Source organism: Rattus norvegicus, chromosome 13, assembly GCF_021556685.1.
Source record: "Rattus norvegicus strain SHRSP/BbbUtx chromosome 13, alternate assembly SHRSP_T2T, whole genome shotgun sequence".
Lineage (NCBI taxonomy): Eukaryota > Metazoa > Chordata > Mammalia > Rodentia > Muridae > Rattus > Rattus norvegicus.
The window spans coordinates 48,226,155-48,242,525 of NC_141546.1; the positions used below are offsets into that span (position 1 = coordinate 48,226,155).

The 16,371-nt window shown below is 53.5% G+C and overlaps 2 protein-coding genes across 11 annotated transcripts in view; one reads left to right on the forward strand and one right to left on the reverse strand.

Moving 5' to 3' along the window:
- Positions 1–432: 432 nt before the first annotated feature.
- Mybph (myosin binding protein H) lies at positions 433–8,100 on the forward strand. 3 transcript variants are annotated; one of them, XM_087581805.1, is made up of 11 exons: positions 433–724; positions 812–946; positions 1,611–1,778; positions 3,975–4,063; positions 4,360–4,555; positions 4,722–4,861; positions 5,348–5,507; positions 6,583–6,719; positions 6,832–7,018; positions 7,246–7,298; positions 7,799–8,100. In XM_087581805.1, exons 1-10 carry the CDS (start codon positions 499–501, stop codon positions 7,260–7,262), a joined length of 1,455 nt encoding a protein of 484 aa, XP_087437931.1. In that variant the 5' UTR covers positions 433–498; the 3' UTR covers positions 7,263–7,298; positions 7,799–8,100.
- Positions 6,094–16,371, reverse strand: part of Adora1 (adenosine A1 receptor) — a 36,978-nt gene continuing 26,700 nt past the window's right edge. For all 8 annotated transcript variants that reach the window (XM_087580494.1, NM_001429645.1, NM_001429644.1 and 5 more), the window contains 1 exon segment: positions 6,094–10,369. In XM_087580494.1, coding sequence (XP_087436620.1) covers positions 9,730–10,369 — 640 coding nt within the window. In that variant the 3' untranslated portion in view covers positions 6,094–9,729.

Genomic DNA, 16,371 nt, shown 5'->3' on the forward strand with positions numbered 1-16,371 from the left:
GAGAGCGTGAAGGCAGCTCACAGGGAAGGCTGCCTCAAGTATTCTTAGTTCCAGGCTCTGCTCTGAGGAGACTCAGGCCCGAGGGGGCCCTGAGAAGACCAGATTCATGGAACTGACTTGATCTTCTCTTCCAGATGGTAGGTCTCATTACCCAGCCCCCACAGCTCCAGCGATATGTCAGCTCATCTATCCATGCCCCCCCAATCTGGGCACCCTGGCACCCTGGCACCCTGGCTGTGAGGTCTAGCTGGGGTGATGGCAAGGTAGTGTGCTTCTCAAGGGGCCCTTGTGGTTCCTCCCCCAGAGCTATTCCTGGCCTGGGTGCTCCCTGCCCCCCTGTCCCCCTGCCTGACCTGACCCCACAGCTGGGAATGGTTTGCTGGGGGTGGGGCAGCCCCTGCCTTTATAAGCATGGGCCTAGCCTGGAGGCCCAGACCTCCCGCTGACCCTTAAACACTCCACCTTGAACCCCCACCACACACATACACCAGCTCAGAAATGACAGGAAAAGCCACCCCTGAGGCTTCTGTCTCTACTTCAGAGGGGACAGCACCTGAGCCTGCCAAGGTGCCCACTCCAGAGCCTTCTGGACAGGTGGCAGCATCAGAGTCCACGGGGCAAGAGCAGGCTCCAGAGCCACAGAAGCAGCCTCAGGCACAGGACCCTGCAGCCCACGAAGCTCCCGCCACACCTGCCACCACTAAGCCTGAAGCTCCAAGCGAAGGTGACTAGAAGTGGGGACAAATGGAGAAGGGAGGTAGATATGCAGTGGGGGGCTCTTCAACTCACCCTGGCTTCCCCCTTCCTCCAGATGTCCCCAGTGCCCCACTGCAGCTGACCTTGGAGGATGTGAGCCACAGCTCCTTGACTGTGAGCTGGGAGCCTCCGGAGAACCTGGGGAAGCTGGGGCTCCAAGGCTATGTGTTGGAGCTCTGTCGAGAGGGAGGTGAGCACGGGGCTGAGTCCTGCTTCCACCCAGCTGAGTGGGGGCAAGGTGGGGCAGCAGGGAGGAACACAGTCCCTGCAGTGGGTCAGTCCAGGACGAACAAAGGGAGAACATCTAAGCAGTGGTCTTAACTGCCTGAATCCCACCAGAGCTCCACCAGGACCTCTGAAGGCACAGAGATGTCCAATGACCTCAGGACATCTTCCATCCTCTAGGTCCAGGTAGAAGGGTGGGGAACAATGATCTCATAAGAAAGGAAGGAGGTGCTAAATCTCAGAGGATCTTTTTCAGGGGGACTGAAAGTCCCAGGAGGCAGAAAGGGGGGCCGATTTAGAGGAGACTGTAAAGTAGGAGACAGTGAAGACAGCTGGGGAAAATAGTCTCCCTCTCTGATGGCCATGTTCAAGTTCAACCTGGCCTCTGTCTCTGCCCCTATGTGTGACTTGGTGACTGTGCCCAGCCTTCTGTATCCCTGTCCCTGGCCATGATCTCAGAGCTCTAGCACCATCTGTCTTTGGTCTTACAAAGTCAGAGAGAGAAGCGAGAGAGGCCATAGCTCGAGAGCGAGGTCAGCTTCTGCCCATCACCCTTGAGAAGGAAAGCCTCCGTGAGAAGGGTGCCCCTGCCACATCACTGACTGTCAGACATTCTCCGCTGCCCTCAGCCTCAGAATGGGTACCTGTGAATCCCCGGCCCGTGATGGTGACCCAGCAGACAGTTCGAAACCTGGCTCTGGGAGACAAGTTCTTCCTGCGCGTGACTGCAGTAAACTCCGCAGGGGCGGGCCCTCCAGCTGTGCTAGACCAGCCTGTCCACATCCAGGAGATCACAGGTAAAGCTACACCTCGCTGCTTGCTCACAGACTAGATGTAACGGGAAACCCAGGCCATGCTCAGCAGGACCCAGGCAGCCACCCTCCACCCCACATCTCATGCCAACATGCACAGTAGACATGCTGAGGTGCCTTGCCTTGTGAAAGGTTCAGGTTCCTCAGCAGCAAGAAGGAGGTCAAAGACGCTACTTCCCTGAATGGTCCAGCCCCTCCCCCACCACCACCATCAGGGAGCAGCTTTTTGTTCAGAGACAAAGCCAAGCTCCCAATGCTAGCAACCAACCATCCATCCTCACTTCTTCTTAATCTTATTCTCCGAAACCATGCACGTTTGTTTTCTATTTTCTAATCTGGGTTCCAGGATCTCTAGAGGTTTTGGGACACGGGGACACCTGCTTACCCCATGTTGTACCCTGACCCTAATGGAAAGAAAAGGAAGCCGTGCAAAGGACCCATCCCTGTAGGGCAGTGCCTCTGTGAAGACCCAGAGGCCAGCTGCTGTCCCTGTTGCTAATATTTCTATTTGCAGGGTGTATTAACCTTAGTGCCTCCCTCCCAAAGCTGATCAAGTTTCAGACTGTTAACAACACTGAGTCATTTGGTCTGTCTTAGCTATCTGGGGACAGTGCAGGGCCCCAGGGTGAAGAGAGACAGGGGCAAGCAGGTGTCTGAAATCTTCTCCATCTTCTTTCTTGTTCCTTGAGGGATGAATGGAGGCCAGAGATAGAACCCTCCATTTCTAGTCAAGGCCTCTAGGAGGAGAGGGTGTCTCAGCCACAGAAGGGGTCAAAAATCAGTTTCGAGGAAATATAAGGACAGGGGAGACCAGAACCACACACTATTATAGCTTATTCAGACCAGGCAGATCCTGGGGGGAGGCCAGAGACTCCTACAGAATCACCCAGTCATTCTGTAGTCTCAGACTCTGAGGCCCACACAGGACTGTTCATAGACACCAAGCTGCTGGACATCTGCTTGGTGGTTTGCAAGAGCGTTATCTGGGTGAGATAGCACCCTCCCCCCCACATAAGCAGCAGGATGTCTGTGCTGACTCCAGCCTGGTTGGCAGAGTCCCAGACCCTCCCCCAGGGGACCCAAGAAGCTCAGACTGCGATGTCTCTGAGGCCTGGTGTTGAAGAAGCAAGCCAGACTCAGCACCTACTTCTCCATTAAAATTCCCCTGGCAGGGAGAGAAGGGGATTTCCTGGAGAGAACGTGGGGTGGAGACTATGAACAAGGGGGAACAGCCGGACCTCTCATGGGCTGGGCAGGGGAGGGTGGGGGCCTTGTCCAGGATCCTGGGCTGCTCAGCTGTCCTCTTCTTGGCCACCTGGAGCTGCCAGGCATTCCTGGCCTCCTGGAGCACTCCAAACCAAGATGCTCCCTCCAGAGCCAAGTGCCTGTTCAGCTAATCCTTGGAGACACAGTGTTCCTTCTTACTCTGTCCCCCTACATGCCACTGACCAACTGCTGCCACCTGTTTGCTGCTTGGGAGGCTCAGGCTCAGTCCCCACACCATCCCCCAGGGGCAGGAGTGGCAGCTGCTGCAGTCTCCCTTGCAATGTCCAATGGCACCAATAGGCCATTGTCAGGAACGGCTTCCTTACCGGAGGAGGGGGCTGACAGAAGACTCAGGGAAGGACTTGGCCACCGTGACACTGGAGGACTGAAAGGCCCAACAAGAGCAGAAGAAGTTTGTGTATCTGCTTTAGCTTCTGTACAACCAGACGAAGCCCCGCCCCCACACCAACACCCCCTGCCCCCAGCAGGCTTCACTTCCTCAGAGAGTCCTGGGCTCCTGGGGTGCCGAATCAGCAGGAACTGAGCACACTGCTTCCCTCTCTAGGCACACTGGCTGACAGGTGCAGAACCCGCCTCCCTCCAGGGGGAGACAGAGAGCCATCCAGGCCCATCTGGAGCCTGAGAATGCCTGGGCCTCAGGGCAAATCCCAACCTGGCAAGTGTCTGGGAGTGCCAGAGATACCAACCAGTTCACACCGCACAGTCCCTGACCTCTCCAGAGCCTCTCAGCTCTCAGCTCCTCGAGGGCCCTAAGGGATTTGGGTCCCTCAATCTCAAAATTGAAGGCTTCGTCCTCCCAGTAGCCAGGCAGCTCGAGCTATAGAAACATAGCAGGTGGGAGCTTGTCCTGTCTAGCCAGAAACTCACACCCGCTTCCCCTTTCTCCTGCCTCAGAAGCCCCCAAGATCCGTGTTCCCCGACACCTTCGTCAGACCTATATCCGCCAGGTGGGAGAGTCTGTCAACTTGCAAATCCCCTTCCAGGTAGGCATAACTCACTGGTAAGAGCCTGCTATGTCAGGGGAGACCTGGGAATGTCAGGATTCCTACAGGAGTCGGCCAGTGACAGATGGCCACCTCTTCCTAGTTCTGCATAGAACTCAGCTGTGAGTAGACAGTTAAGCAACCCCCAGGGCAGGTCACACACGAGAGGACATGGCTCTGGCCAGCAACGGTGGGGCCAGTAGGGCAGGGCTCTTAGACACAGCTAGAGTGGGGTGAGTGGGGTGAGTGGGGTACCTTATACCAATCTGTACTCACCCCAAGCCCACCTTTGTCAGGGGAAGCCCAAGCCGCAGGCCTCTTGGACCCACAATGGCCACGCCCTGGACAGCCAGAGAGTTAATGTGCGCAGTGGGGACCAGGACTCCATCCTCTTCATTCGCTCAGCTCAGCGCTCAGACTCAGGCCGCTATGAGCTCACTGTCCGTCTGGAAGGCTTGGAAGCCAAGGCCGCCATTGACATCCTGGTGATCGGTACACGGGCAGAGGGGAAAGGGCTGTCTCAAAACCATTGTCCCCAACCCCCAACCCCAGAGCTGAGGCGGGGTGAGGGAAGGCTAGGGAAGGCAGGTGCCAAATCTTGGGTGTGGAGACAGACCTGCTTCTCTCCTCGCTGACCTTCATAATCTTGTTCCTGCAGAGAAGCCCGGCCCCCCGAGTAGCATCAAGCTATTGGATGTCTGGGGTTGCAATGCTGCCCTTGAGTGGATGCCACCCCAGGACACGGGAAACACAGAGCTCCTGGGCTACACAGTGCAGAAGGCAGACAAAAAGACAGGGGTGAGGCTGGTTGGGGCCTTACGGGGGTGGGGAAAGAAGTAGTCCAGGCCGAAAAGGTCCATCCCCCTAAGAGGCTACTGCTGACTGACTCCCTGTCTGGCCTCTATCCTCTCAGTCTGTGTGGTACACTGCACTAGGCTGCCATGGAACTATCTTATCATGTGCATAAACCATCCAGGAGTCTGCTAAGCGTAGACCCTGATACAAGGCAGTCGGGGCTGGGCGATGGGGACCCACATATCTAAATAGCACCCAGATAATGAGGCCACATGTCTGCCATCCACACTTTGAGTAGTGAGGCTTGCAAGCTCACGTGGGTGACCCAGGAGGTCCTTCTCCCACTTGTAAGTCCCTCAGGCCCAGTGCTGGATGGTTTAGCCTCCTAAAGCTGGGTCGTGGGATGAGCCCCTCTGAGGAGGATTAGGGTAAGCAGGAAAGACAAGAACCGGGCAAGAGCTGAGGGTAACCCAGTCAAGCTCCCTGCAGCAATGGTTCACAGTGTTGGAGCGATACCACCCCACCACCTGCACCGTCTCAGACCTCATCATTGGCAACTCGTACTCTTTTCGGGTCTTCTCAGAAAACCTGTGTGGCCTCAGTGACTTAGCCACCACCACCAAGGAGCTGGCTCACATCCACAAGGCAGGTGAGTGGATTTGAGCCGGGGGCAGAAAACTGACCAGGTTTGGTGAACCAACATCCGTCCACTTCTTCTTCCGTGTGTCCCACATCCCTCTCAGCTTCTCCTGAGCCACTTCTCCCTGGAACATTTGCTGCCTTCTACCCCCACCCCCCACAGCACCCAGCAGCTCTGTATGAGTGTATGTGCATGTGCGTGCACCCGCTGACGTGGAGCGCCTGTAAATAACCGGGGTGACTGACTGACTTTAGCAAACATCAGAGCAAAGCTATGCAAATGAGCAGCGCCCCTCAGGAGGCTGTGTGCTTAGACAGTGGCGCTAACATCACAGCAGTCACTGGGTCTCCCGCACAGTGTCCCCAGGCACACTCTGCAGGGTAATGTGTACATGATAGGTAGACTGGCAATTGCTAAAAACAATCGCCCACGCAAGACTGGCTGCGGCATTCACTGTCCCATTGAGCGTCTGTCAGTGGGGCCAAATGTGAAACTCCAGAACCTTGAACCCTGCTCATCCCAGATACACACACACACACACACACACACACACACACACACACACACACACACACTCGGACCCTGGAAGCCACACTTTATTATTATTATTCTTTTTAATGACATTTATTGGTGTGTGAGTGTGTGTTCACATGCGGACGTGCATGTGTACGTCTAAGGACATGTCCGTTCCCTCCTTCTACCATATGGGTCCCAGGAACTGAACTCAGGGCGGTAAACTTGGTGGCAAACGCCCTCACCTGCTGAGCCATCTCACTCACCCTAGGAGCCGCTTTTACATCAGCCAGAGCATCACAGCCCTGAGCATTTTGTATTTAAAAAGGAAAGCCACTCGGGTGGCAGAGGCAAGCAGAAATGGAAATGTGATGTTCACCTCCTGCCGCAAGACTCGAGTTTTCCCACCCACTCCTCTCCATTCACCTCCGATCAGCCTCAGCCCTGCTCAGCTAGGCTTTCTCTGGTGTCTTCACACGTTGACCAGGTTGAGCATCCCAACGTTTAGGGTTGAGGCCAGTCTTCTGAAGCCCTCTGCACCCCTATAACCTCAATTCTCCCCTGAACCTAGCTATCACTGCCAAACCTAGAGAGTTTACTGAGCGAGACTTCTCAGAAGCGCCCTCCTTCACCCAGCCGCTGGCTGACCGTACCTCCACTCCTGGCTATAGCACGCAGCTTTTCTGCAGCGTCCGAGCGTCACCTAAGGTCAGAGGCCCTGGGCTGGTGGGCCGGGTAGAGGCAGCAGGGTTGAAACTCTCTTGAGAGCCGTCCCAACCCATGTTCTTACTTCAGTACCCTCATCTGACCTTGCTTCCAGCCCAAGATCATCTGGATGAAAAACAAGATGAGTATCCAGGGGGACCCCAAGTATCGTGCTGTCTCCGAGCAAGGGGTCTGCACCCTGGAGATCCGGAAGCCCAGCCCTTTTGATTCTGGGGTCTACACTTGCAAGGCCATCAACGTGCTAGGAGAGGCCTCCGTGGATTGTCGGTTGGAGGTTAAAGGTGGGAGTCAGAAGGTCGCCCTTAGCACCCTTCTGTGGTGGACAGATTGAGTCCCTCTTTGGAGCTGGACATCTATGGAGCTCAGAGTGAAAATGGAACCGTTTGTGTGACTTTCTAAGTGGGAAGATGTTCTATTTGGGGACTGGGGTGCCGGGGATCCTTGACCTCAAACCTCTCTATTCCCTCCTGTCTTCCCCCAAAGCTCTAACCTATAGGGTCTCTTTCAGCCTCTGCCACACACTGAAGACCAACACAGGCAGAGACTGGGACAAGGAGACAGGTGAGTGGCTGGACCCACTCCTTCAGTTACCTCCAGTAAAAGTGTGGTGTCTAAGAGAAGATTGGGAGAGGAGAATCCACCTTCCAGGCACAAAACGTCACTGGAGACGGGTAGGGTAGGGCAGGAAGGCAGTAGGGCAGGTCTGGGTACATTTTTGTAGCAAAAGACAACTAGCATGCGTGTTCAGTTTGGTACAGACAGTGCAGCGCTGGGCCATGCTGGTGAGGTCCAGAAGGAAAGATACATTGGGTGGTCACAGGACAGCATCTAGTCTTGGCTCCAAATGGCTGTAAACATAGGCATTCTTTTTCCTCGTTAGAAAAGTAAGGACCCAGCCCTTGCCCTGCCTTCCTCATTTGGTGGTTCTGAGGCTCTGGGTGAACTAGGAAGCCTCCAGAGCTGCACTGGGCAGAGCTCAGCATTGGGAATTGAACCTGAGGAAAGACCGAGAAGGGTGGAGGTGGTCCCCTACCCGACTCCCCACCATCTATCTCTTCTAGCAGCTTGGTCACATACCAGGACGCAGACGGACATTCTCTGCCAGGTCCTGCAGACCTGAGGATCAGGCGCCCAGGCATCTCCAAGACCAAGATACCACAAGAACAGCTAATGGGGGTGAACCTCCAGAACCTGCTGGCTCTCTCCACCAGAGGTTGGGTCCAGACCCAGGAGTGGGCCTGGCGGGCCCCAGGTCATACCTCCTGGGTATGAGAGGGCCCCAAGGGTGCAGAGACTGGCACCCCTCTGCAGAATTGTACACTGTGTGAGAAGCATTCAAATAAAGGTGTGTGGTGTTATAGCATGGGGTTTCCAGGGCAGTGAGTGTCATGGCGGACGGGAAGATACTATGTTACTATGAAGGGGCAACACTATCAAGATTAGGAGAGTGCCAACAGGGATGGTCTCAGGATGACATGGGACACTTTTTTTAGACATATGAGTGTTCTGGATCTTGCTAATTCACAATGTGCCACCCTAAATGTGTAACCATAGCAACAGACACACCATCTCTGGAACCTTCCTTTTTCCATCTGCCACCACGCCCATCTCCCAGCTTCTCCCCCAACCCCACCATTACATCTTCTCCACTGAGGTGGTCTGGTTGCTTTCTGACAGTGCTGGGGTGCCAGCACCCCACTCTCCACAGGGGTTCACAATCTTTTATTAGACATAGGGACCTCCTTGAGAACCAGGGACACCTTGCTTCCAACTGAGGGAAGAGCCCAGAATCAAGACTTGGAGTCGATATTCACACTCAGAACCTGTCACCCTCCTCTGCCTGCCGTCCATACAAGGAAGACATCCAGGCTCAGCAGAGTAGGGATTGGTCCTATCTGAGACCCTCCCAAAAGCCTACACTCTATTTGTAACACAGCTTCTGAGCTAAATCCACCTCCAGGAGCATTTTTTTGGATATTTAAATGCCAGCAAGGCACTTCCTCACACTGAAGACAGCAGTCTCCTTTGGTCTGGTCTGACCTGTCACACTTCACACCAAGGGTGCCCACGGTCGCCTGGGATCTCCTTGGACGCTTTCCCCTCCTACCCCCTCAGGCAGCATGCTCCCAAGGGTTGTCCTTCCCAGGGATCCCTTCTCCTGGGCCTTGGAAGGAGAGTCCAGGCCTGCTCTGAGAGTTGGTGAAGCTTGGTGCCCCAGACAGTAAATTACACTGGGGACTCCCAGGAAGTTCAGGGCAAGAAGGGCTCAGTGCTGCTCCCTGCTGGCTAGCTGAAGCCAGCACCTTCTGCACTATTTTTATTCCCAAGGACTTTGTGGCCCACTTTGAGTGCCAGGATGTGAATAAAGTAAATGTGAGAGGATCCCTGGACCCATTCTTTCTGCCTCTCCCAAGTATAAGCCCAGGTGAGGAAAGCAGGTACCACAGCGCCTGCATGGCCAAGCACACAATCCTTGGAGGAGGGGCTGAGGTCTCCTTCCCTGTGATTTACTGTCTTCTCCTACAGAAGAGGAGAGACAGCAAAGCCAGGACATATCCTCTCTCTATCCATTTACCTCTAAGGGACTGTCTTTCTCACCTTGAAGTTGGTCCCTCGGGCCACCAACACCTAATAGCAGGCTCCCCTCCCTGCCTGACTGTAGGAGCCAGAATATTCTAACCCTGGCTCTCTGAACAGCTCAGAGAACAGCCAGGGATGGGGCACACAAGACTCTCCTCACATCTCAGGGCACCCAGTTCCCTATCATAGCCCGCCCCACCTCCAAGCCTCCTCCGGGTCCCCAAGTACAGGGCAGCTAGCTCCTTATAGGGGGGCCCTATTCCATGGTATCTCTTCAGAGCCTCCCTGGTGTCCACAGCCTACACCCCAGCTGGGAAAACTGAGGAGGGACAGTGGGACAGGGTGGGACAGGGAGGACGTGGGAGTTGAACAGAGAGCCGCTGGGCATGGGCTAGACGGAGCAAGGCAGAGTCTAGTCCTCAGCTTTCTCCTCTGGGAGGTCTTCATCGATGGGAGGCTTAGGCTGGCATCGGAAGTGGTCATTCCAAATCTTCAGAAAGGTGACCCGGAACTTGTGGATCCGGAAGGCATAGACGATGGGGTTCATGGCGGAGTTGCCGTGTGTGAGGAAGATGGCGATGTAGATCAGAATGCTGGGTTTCTGGCAGGTGGGGCAGAAGAGGGTGATACAGTTCAAGATATGCAGCGGCAGCCAGCTGAGGGCAAAGAGGAAGAGGATGAGGGCCAGCGACTTGGCGATCTTCAGCTCCTTCCCGTAGTACTTCTGGGGGTCACCGGAGGAGGCTGACACCTTTTTGTTGAGCTGCTTACGGATCAGGTAGAAGACCTCCAGGTAGATGAGGACCATGAGGAGCAGTGGCGGCAGCACCCAGACGAAGAAGTTGAAGTAGACCATGTACTCCATGCTGATAACCTTCTCAAACTCACACTTGATCACGGGCTCCCCAACACTGCCGTTGGCTCTCCAGTCTTGCTCTACCACACTCAGGTTGTTCCAGCCAAACATGGGTGTCAGGCCTACCACAAGGGAGAGAATCCAGCAGCCAGCTATGGCCACTGCCGCCCGCCGCTGGGTCACCACTGTCTTGTACCTGCAGGGAAGAAGGACAAGGTATGAGAAGTGGCTCCATGGTTGTATGTGGGCCCCTCCTCTGGGGCTCGTCTACCCCTGGGGGTCTCTAAGATGAGGCTTCCACATATCCAAGGTCTAGGGTGAGTGTGTCTTTAGCCCGGGGACCTCGTCCTTAGGATCTCAGATTAGTCCAGAGTTTGTAAAATCTAGGCTCGTTTCTTCTTTAGCAGAGGGAGGAAATTCTGATTACCAGTAAATATACTGGAAGTCAGGTAATGGTGGCACACACCTTTGATTCCCAGCATTGGGAAACAGCGACAGGCAAATCTCTGTGAGTTCAAGGCCAGCCCAGTCTGCAGAGTGGGTTCCAGGACAGCCAGAGCTGTCTTGCTACTACAGAAAGTAGCAAGAGTCGTAAACAAATAGCCTAAGTATGGCTCACTCTCTGCGCTCACATAGATCTTCCTGGTTTCTCACTGTTGGGCTGTGACGGCCCTAGGGTGGCAGTATAAAGACAGCCAACTAGACAGAGGTTGAAAACAGTTCTGAAGCCTTCCCAAGGCCACACAGAAGCTAACACCGCTGTCCTGTGCTTCCTAACATGTCCCCATTCACCCAAACAGCCAGGTGGTGAAGAAGCGAGAGCTTCTCCACACCAGGCCCACTTCCTCTGGTCCTGTTCCGTTTCGCCATGAGCATCTCATCTCCTGCCTCCCCGGCTTCCCGTTACCCTTCAAGTCATTGCACAGGTTGGTGTCAAGGACCACTCGGCAATGCTCCACTAATTGGGATGATTCTCAGGGAAGAAAGCCTGGTGTTGACTGAGCACCTGCCAGCCCTTCATGCTTCCTCCCGTCCACGCACTGGCACACTTGAGGGGATGCTGTTCTCAACAGACATTCATCAAGGCTCTCTGCATAGGGCACTGCCCTCGGTGCTGGGAACAAGACAAAAAAATCCTGCCTCTACATAGCTCGTGTTTGTCGATCTTTTTAAAAGCGAGATTTATTTATTTCTTTTTATTTTACATACATTGGTGTTTTTCCTGCATGTATTCCCATCTGAGAGTGTCAGATCCCCTGGAACTGGAGTTACGGACAGCTGTGAGCCGCCACATGGGTGCTGGGAATTGAACCTGGGTCCTCTGGAAGAACAGCCAGTTCTCTTAACCTCTGAGCCATCTCTCCAGTCCCTCTTTATCATTTTCTATTTGTAAAGGTTTGTTATTTTATCTTTGCCATTTCGAATGGTTCCTCTGCACGTGTGTGAACTCTTGTGTAATCGGGGCGGTGGGAAGACGGCGTCTGACCCCCTGGAAATAGGGTTACAGGTCGTTGTGAGCTGAGGTGTATAGGAGATGGGAACTGAACCTAGGGCTAATAGTTTAGCTATCTCTCCAGCCCCTGTTTGAATACTTTTAATTTTTTAAGTTACATTCAGTGGGGGTTGGGGATTTAGCTCAGCGGTAGAGCACTTGCCTAGCAAGGGCAAGGCCCTGGGTTCGGTCCCCAGCTCCGAAAAAAAAAAAGTTACATTCAGTGTGTGTGTGTGTGTGTGTGTGTGTGTGTGTGTGTGTGTGTGTGTGTTAGAGAACAATGTAAGAGAATCTGTTGTCTCCTTTCACTGTGTAGGTCACAGGATGTTTGTCAGACATGGCAGCAAGTGCCTCTCTTTACCCACTAAGCCATCTTGCTGGCTCTATGTAGCTCACATTTTGGGTGAATCGGCGATAGAATAAGAGCAAGGAGACAGTTGGAGTTCTTAACCTTTTCCAGGTCTGCAGGCACAGAAGACACACATTTAGAATGACTCATGAGAGACAAGGCTGCCTATCAGCCAGAGGTGACAGCCTCTCTTGCCTCTGAGGGCTGAGGGTTTTAATAATATCCCCAGGAGGCTTCCCACATCCCTTAAAATCACTATCCAGCAGTCAGCCATAGTGTCCTCTGCCAGCACTCTGGCATTGGAGAGAGTGCCAAGGGCTGGGGCCTGCCCAGCTCTGTGCCAAGGAGCTGCAGAGTCTGTGGCTTGCCCAATTGTTATTTTCCAATGCAGCTCTGAGAGTGCTGGGGTGGCCTCCCGAGCACTGGGCTGTGAAGGGAGGGCTCCGACCATTTCCTTCTGTCCGGTGCCGTTAGGATCTTCAGCTTTCTGTTACTTAGCCACCGTTCCCGGGCCCCTAAGGATCCACTGACATCCACCTGCCCCTGCAGGCTACAGAGACGAGGACATCGCTGGGGGAGGCAGATGGTCTCTTGAAGGCCAGCAAGCGATGGGCCTTTGGAACCTCTTATCTTGTCCCTTCATTCCAACCAAGAAAGTGAGAACTGCAGCCGACTCTAACACCTTTAAAGTCCTGCCCGCCCCCGCCTCTGTGATAACAGGATTCTTGTGTTCCCAAACTATCAAGAAGCCATAGAGCTCATTCCTGGGTGCCTCACTCTGCCAACACAGTGGAAACCATTCTCCTCCCTCATATCTGCAGCAGAACAGCCAAGTCGCTGCAGCCTTTGCAGTCAGAAGACCTGAATGTGGGCACCGAGTCTGCAGTTTGCTAACTCAATTCCTTCCTGCTTCAAAGAGTAAGGATGATATAAGAATGAGATAACATATGTTCAAATACTCTGAAAATATCCTCTTAATGCTCCCTGGCCTGGGCTTTTACCACACCAAGCTCCTAAGCAAACACATACCTGCAATATCCCAGCCCTTCCAGGACTCAGCAAACACAGTCCTAGTACTTACTATCCAAACAGCTCACCCAGGTCTGGCTCATGCAGACCTTCAAGTGCCTCCCTCACCCCCCATAGCCTTCCAGACACAAGGAAGCAAGTTCTGGGCAAGAATGTATAGGGAAGGAACACAGAAAGGCAGACCACCTTGTGGGGTATACAATCTTGACCCTCATCTGGTGGTTAGACAAGGTAGGCCCCTCCTGAAGCAGAGGGGCTGCAGACATAGGGAGGGCAGGGCCAAGGGTGCTGCTCCCAATCACTGTGCATCCAAATCTTTCCTTTAGATCTTTTTTTGTAGTCCGCAAAGCCATTTCGCGGCCATGTCTCGGGGGAACTCCATAACCACACTGTGTGGGTGTGTAGCACATAGCAGAGAGGCAGTAGTAATAAGGATTACAGTGTCTACGTGCCCAGGTCTCCTACATCCCAGCCCAGACTCCCTTCAGGACCCAGGCTAACTGGGTCATCTAGACTCAGATGGTGGCAGGTTGAGAACATCCTTTGCTTTAACACGGGGGAAAATGGACTAGTTCGAGAAGGGCACCACCAAAAAATGGAGGGTGCACAAGGTGACCTCAAGTACTGAGAGTGGGGTCCATCCCAACACCCACATGTGGATACAGATGACAGGAGAGATGGGCACTAACAGCATCCCATATGGAAGAGAGGAACGCCCAGAAAGGGCCCCTATCCCTACCCCTCCCTCCTTACCCTTCTTGCCTGCCCAAAGCCCCTGGGGTTAAAGCTTTCCTGGGGCTCCTCCAGCACCGGGTCCCAGCCGACCCTACAGTACAGGGTATCAGTTCCCATCTGTTTTTCTTGCTATTTTCTCCCTGGTGGGAAAAACTAGACCCAGGACCTTGGCTGAGGTAGGTCAGGCTCTCTGGGGCCAGGAGAGACACTCATCTCTCCTTCTGCCAGGAAATAGGAAGTTGATGCATGTGGCGGGAGCATGGAAGATGTCTACCATGCTTGGGGAAGTCTCTCTTAAGTCCAGATATAAGTCCTCACCACCGCTACGGGCTGTGTTGTGGGGCGTTCCGTTCCAGACAGTGGGGATGTGAAAAAAAAAAGTAGGGAAACATCCCCTTAAAGGTTAAGTAGAAGTGGCAGCATTGTGACACTTACCTATGACCCCAGCACTTGTGGGAGAAGCAGAAGGATCAGAAGTTCAAGGTCATTCTCGGCTACATAAGAAGCATGAGCAAGCCTGGGCTACGTGAGACCCTGTCTCAAAAAGAAAATTTTAAAATAAGATTTAACGGAAGGCTTTGAGCTAGGCGTGGTAGCTCACACCTGTACATCTGACCCTTGGAAGTAGAGGCAGGAGGATCATGAGTTCATGGCTAGCCTGGGCTACACACTGAGGTTCCACTTTACTGCCATCCCCGAACATAACTCATACCACGGTTTCTCCCTTCCACCGTGTGGTTTCTGGAATCAAATTCAGATCGCTGGGCTTGGCACCTTTCCTTACTGAGCCATCTCGAGAGTACTTAGCACGGTATCTTTAAAAGTCAAGACATTGCTAGCCCATGCCAAAGCATGTGTTAGTGTTCCTCTCCTTATCAATGGCTGTAATGTGTGTATACTGGAGTAGTGAGGTGTCGGCACCCCTGAGATGGAGAGGGAGGACTCAGGAGAGAAGTGGAAGGCCTCTTGTTGCAAGACAGAGTGGTTCATACACCTATGTCTGTCTTAGGTAGGAGTTTTACTGCTGTGAACAGACACCAAGCCCAAGGCAACTCTTACAAGGACAGCGTTTAATTGGGGCTGGCTTACAGGTTCAGTGGTTCAGACCATTATCATCAAGGTGGGAGCATGGCAGTGTCCAGGGAGACATGGCACTGGAGGAGCTGGGAGTTCTACCTCTTGTTCCAAAGGCATCTAGAAGACTAATTCCCAGGAAGCTAGGAGAGAGGTCTCAAAGACCACCCCCACAGTGACACCACTTCCTCCAACAAGGCCATACGTCCTATCAGTGCCATTCCCTGGGCCAAGCATATTCGAACCACCACAATGTCCAAATAGGACAGAGGGGAGGAAGCCATGCTCCTTCCCTGGACATTCCTCAGAGCTGCCACATGAGAGGAAGCCAAGGGAGGAGTACCCAGAAATAACAGGTAGCTGGTGAATAATAACTGATGTTGCTACTGGGCTATCCTCCCCTGCTGTAATCTAAGTGCTGGCTAGCTTTGCTGGCAGGATCCCACTGCTCTCTGCTGGACCCTAAGTACTATTCTTATCCCGGTAACTGCACTGACTGAGACCCACAGCCATCGAGACACACGTCCAAGGTCTCCCAACCTGGAAGCTTCGAGTTGGAATTTTTGAGTCTGAGATGTGTCTACATCTAAACCCTGTGCTACATCAACTGGGACACGGAGACAAGAGCTGAATAGAGGTTTTTAGCATGGAGCCCAGAAGACCAGAAAGGAACCCTGAGAGCCGAGGCTGGGCAGACATAGCCCTTGACTAAGGTAAAGACTGGAGCTGAGAGCTAAATGACTACCAGCAAGTTATTCAGGCAAAGTTCCGGGCCAGCGCCTCGCAGGCAGAAGGCACTGTGAACATGGAGCCTGGGAAAGCCTAAGGAAAGTGTTGTACAAGTCACAGGAGGGGAGGAGCTGGCTAGCTCAGCAGAGATCTGGCCAGGGACTGTCACCTAAGGTAGTAATAATGGTTCTAAGGTTTATTCTAAGTGCAGGGAATCCTCTTTCTGCAAAGGAGCGGCATAACCCATCCTGGTTTTAAAAAATGACACACAGAGCTGGGTGATAGGGTGCAGTGGCAGGGACCACAGAACAGCGAGGAGACCAACACGGCTCGTTCAGTCGCGCAGGCAGCTGGTAAATACAGGGTGCCTCTATAGACACAGCGGATCCGGGGTGAAGGGTACAGCCTTTGAATGTACTTGGGAAAAAGGTGATGAAGACCTGGGGCTAAGTGTGAATGCCTGGGTTGGGGAAGAAGCAAGATGACTCTCAATTTTATCCTGACCAAAGTGGGTAACGGGGCCACTGTCTTTCAAGTGTCCCTGACCCTTTGACCTTACAGTTCATCTGAGAACTGAAGCCCACCATCAGGAGCACCCAGTGTTTACATAGCTGGACCACACTCTCGCTGCAGGGCCTTTGCACTTCCTGCTCATCTGTGAGGTCTCCCCCATCAGCTCTCAGTTCAGATGTTACCTCCTCAGAAAACAGTCCAGATTCGTTCCGGGGGGAGGGGGGGGACAAAACAAAACAAAGCAACAACAACAAAAAAAAAACCAAAACAACAACAA

What these genes read in the sequence shown, in the direction of transcription:
- Mybph (XM_087581804.1), top strand. Translation starts at nt 499, where the DNA reads ATGACAGGAAAAGCCACCCCTGAGGCTTCTGTCTCTACTTCAGAGGGG. An exon ending in GGAGCTCTGTCGAGAGGGAG is followed by an intron (nt 947 to 1,610) that starts GTGAGCACGGGG and finishes CGCTGCCCTCAG; the next exon opens with CCTCAGAATGGGTACCTGTG. An exon ending in CATTGACATCCTGGTGATCG is followed by an intron (nt 4,556 to 4,721) that starts GTACACGGGCAG and finishes TTGTTCCTGCAG; the next exon opens with AGAAGCCCGGCCCCCCGAGT.